At 41.7% G+C, this 3174-nt stretch overlaps 1 protein-coding gene across 1 annotated transcript; it reads left to right on the top strand.

The window, feature by feature from the left end:
• Positions 1-1771: 1771 nt before the first annotated feature.
• On the top strand, positions 1772-2704 carry LOC142445620 (olfactory receptor 10V1-like). Its single transcript, XM_075547574.1, has one exon. The coding sequence runs from the start codon at positions 1772-1774 to the stop codon at positions 2702-2704; it is 933 nt and encodes a 310-aa protein (XP_075403689.1).
• The last annotated feature ends 470 nt before the right edge of the window (positions 2705-3174 follow it).

Below are 3174 nucleotides of genomic sequence, written 5' to 3' on the forward strand. Positions count from 1 at the left end.
GTTCTGCAACGTGAGTAGTTCAAAACCACCAGCCACTACACAGGAGAAAGAGAGCTTTCTACTCCTGTATTGAGGTAGTGTCATGGAAACTCACAGGTGGAGTGCTACCCTGTCCTATAGGATCACTATGAGTCCGCATCGACTCCATGTGGTTGGTTATTTTTTTGGGGGGGGGGGGAGTTAGTCTACTTTACCCAACATGATGTCCTTTTGCGTGGACTGATCTCCCCTGATAATATGTCCAAAGCATGTGAGAAGAAGTCTCACCTTTCTTGCCTCTAAGGACCATGCTGGCTACCTTCTAGATTCTAGCATATACATGTTCCAGTTTAGGAAGCACACATGAATCCAAATACACAAAGTGAATCCTCCAGTTTTATTTAAAGAATGAAAGCACACAGCTATTTGTCTGCATGATAACCAACATTGGATACCATATTTTGCTATTCTATCTTTAGAAAGTTTTGTCTGCTTCACTTCCTGTGTGCAATAGCAAAAACGATGCATGTATTCTAAAGTTAATATAGGTTCCAGATAGAATCTAACTTACACATTTACCTTGTCACTGTGTCTGTGTGTCCTCAAATAACTTCTGACTCGTAGCAACCCCATGTGACAGAGTACAACTGCTTCATAGGATTTCTTGTCTATAATTCTTACCAAAGGTAGATGACAAGGTCTTTTCTCCAGCCAAGTTTACTCAATGGGCTTGAACATCCAACCTTTTTACTTAACGACTAAGGAAGGACTTGACTGCACCACCAGCTCTACCAGTCTTGTCATTAGCACCTAGGAAAAATAACAATCATGCTTTTATTTTTTTAAGTAAATTCGCTCATAGGCCAAATGTCTTCCCCCTTCCCCCCACTCCCTTCCCAGTTTCTTCTAAGTCATACTATGTAGAGGGTCAAAGACAATAATGCAATGAAATGGATAATGTAGTGCTTGACATTCCTGTTCTTATTCTGGATGTTTCAACTTTTATTCATATTTCATTTTCATTTTCTAGACCTTGTCATGAAATGAAACCAATGCAAGTTGCCAGTTGTATTGAGAAATAAGTGACTTGAGGAAATGAGGTGAATTTATGCCTACGTGTCGGATGCCTTTATCTAGCCCAACTAGTTGGTAACTGAAGAGGATAATATGAATGGAAGCCATCATTGAGACATTGTATCCCTATAATCCTAATGAATGTAGTAACTTCTTTTAAATCAGGTGTTTACAATGCAGGTCACTGTCTGGGTCATGAAACTAGGCTTTTATCCACTGACAAGCAAGGGCATAAGACTGCAGATCCCTGAAACATCTAGGAAGACCCTTAGGACATCACTCATTGACTCAGATCCTGGATCATGACATCTATCTTCAAAATTTTCCTGAAGTTTCTATTTCCATAAGTCACGAATGAACTGGTACTCTATTTTAAGCATTTTTAACTTCTATAAACTGACTTTATTAAGACACCCAACAAAACATTTCTTGAAAACACTGCTATATCAGGCACTGTGCTAATGTTGGTGGTAGCATTAGATAAGAGTTCATCAAAGTTCACACCACGTAGAATTCCTAAGATGGGATAGAAAGGTGATAGGGTAGCAAATTTAGGAATTATAGACTCACCTTTAACATGGAAGTATGCCCCTAGGTGTGGATACCTCGGGAATGGGCTCTAACATTGGCATGGAGGTCATGGGAAAGGGTCACTTTCAAGGACTGATGTCCAGAGGCAGCTGCCCTCCTTCCTATTAGCAGCTCCAATTTGCTACTCATGGAAGCAATCAATAAAACTTTGAGGATTCAGTTCTTCTTCCGCCCATTCTCAACTCACCCCGAGGTACAGGTGGTGATTTTTGTTGCCTTCCTGTTGATGTACCTTACCAGCCTCTGTGGAAATGCTACCATCATAGGCATCGTCCAGGTCAACCACTCCCTCCACACTCCCATGTACTTCTTCTTGGCTAACTTGGCAGTTTTGGAAATCTTCTACTCAACTTCTATCGCCCCACTGACTTTAGCCAACCTTCTGTCGATGGGCAAAACCTCTGTTTCCATCCCTGGATGTGGCACCCAAATGTTTTTCTTCGTCTTCTTGGGTGGTGCTGACTCTATCCTCCTTGCATTCATGGCTTATGACCGGTTTATAGCGATCTGTTACCCTCTGAGGTATACCCTCATCATGAGCTGGCCCTTGTGTGTGGGGATGGTGGCAGGGTCGCTAATGCTTGGGTTCCTGTTATCACTGCCACTGACCATTTTAATCTTCCATCTCCCATTCTGCAATGACAATGAGATCTACCACTTCTACTGTGACATGCCTGCAGTCATGCGCCTGGCTTGTGCAGACACGCATGTTCATGAAACTGCCCTTCATATCATCAGCTTCATTGTTCTCAGTATCCCCCTGTCGCTCATCTCCATCTCCTATGTCTTCATTGTGGCCGCCATTTTGAGGATCCAGTCAACAGAAGGGCGTCACCGAGCCTTCTCCACCTGCTCCTCTCACATCATCGTGGTCCTCCTGCAATATGGCTTCACCAGCTTCATATACTTGTCCCCCCGTTCCAGCTACTCTCCGGAGATGGGCCGGTTGGTGTCCGTGGTCTACACTTTCATCACCCCTATTTTAAACCCATTGATCTATAGCATGAGAAACAAGGAACTGAAAGATGCCCTGAGGAAGACTCTGAGAATATCTAGATAGGATGATCCTGACTTGTCGTTTACACTGGAAAACTTCTGTGTGCAGAATGGGATGTTATTAATAATTAAGCTGGGACAAGAAGCATAAACTAGGAATGTCCTAGCATACTTACACCTATGGGCTCTGGTTCTGAGAAAGCTGGAGAAAATTAATGCTGTTGTCTTATTTAAAATGAAGCCATACTCTCTACAGAATCATGATGTCATGAGTGTGGGTTAAGGAGAGTCAACATTTATTAAATACTACTATGAATTGAATCTGTTCCCAAACAATATTTGTTGCAATTCTAAATACTATATTTGCATGTGTAAAATAATAAATTGTACCATAATCATTTGCATAATACAATGTGATACAATGAATCCATAGAGGTCAATCAGTTCATGACAGACCCAAAAACTCTCATCACTTATGAATATTAAAAGATAAGAATTGATACAGGTACATGTGTGCAGACATAGAAGACAGAC

This window comes from Tenrec ecaudatus, chromosome 4 (genome assembly GCF_050624435.1).
Source record: "Tenrec ecaudatus isolate mTenEca1 chromosome 4, mTenEca1.hap1, whole genome shotgun sequence".
In the NCBI taxonomy this organism is placed as follows: Eukaryota; Metazoa; Chordata; class Mammalia; order Afrosoricida; family Tenrecidae; genus Tenrec; species Tenrec ecaudatus.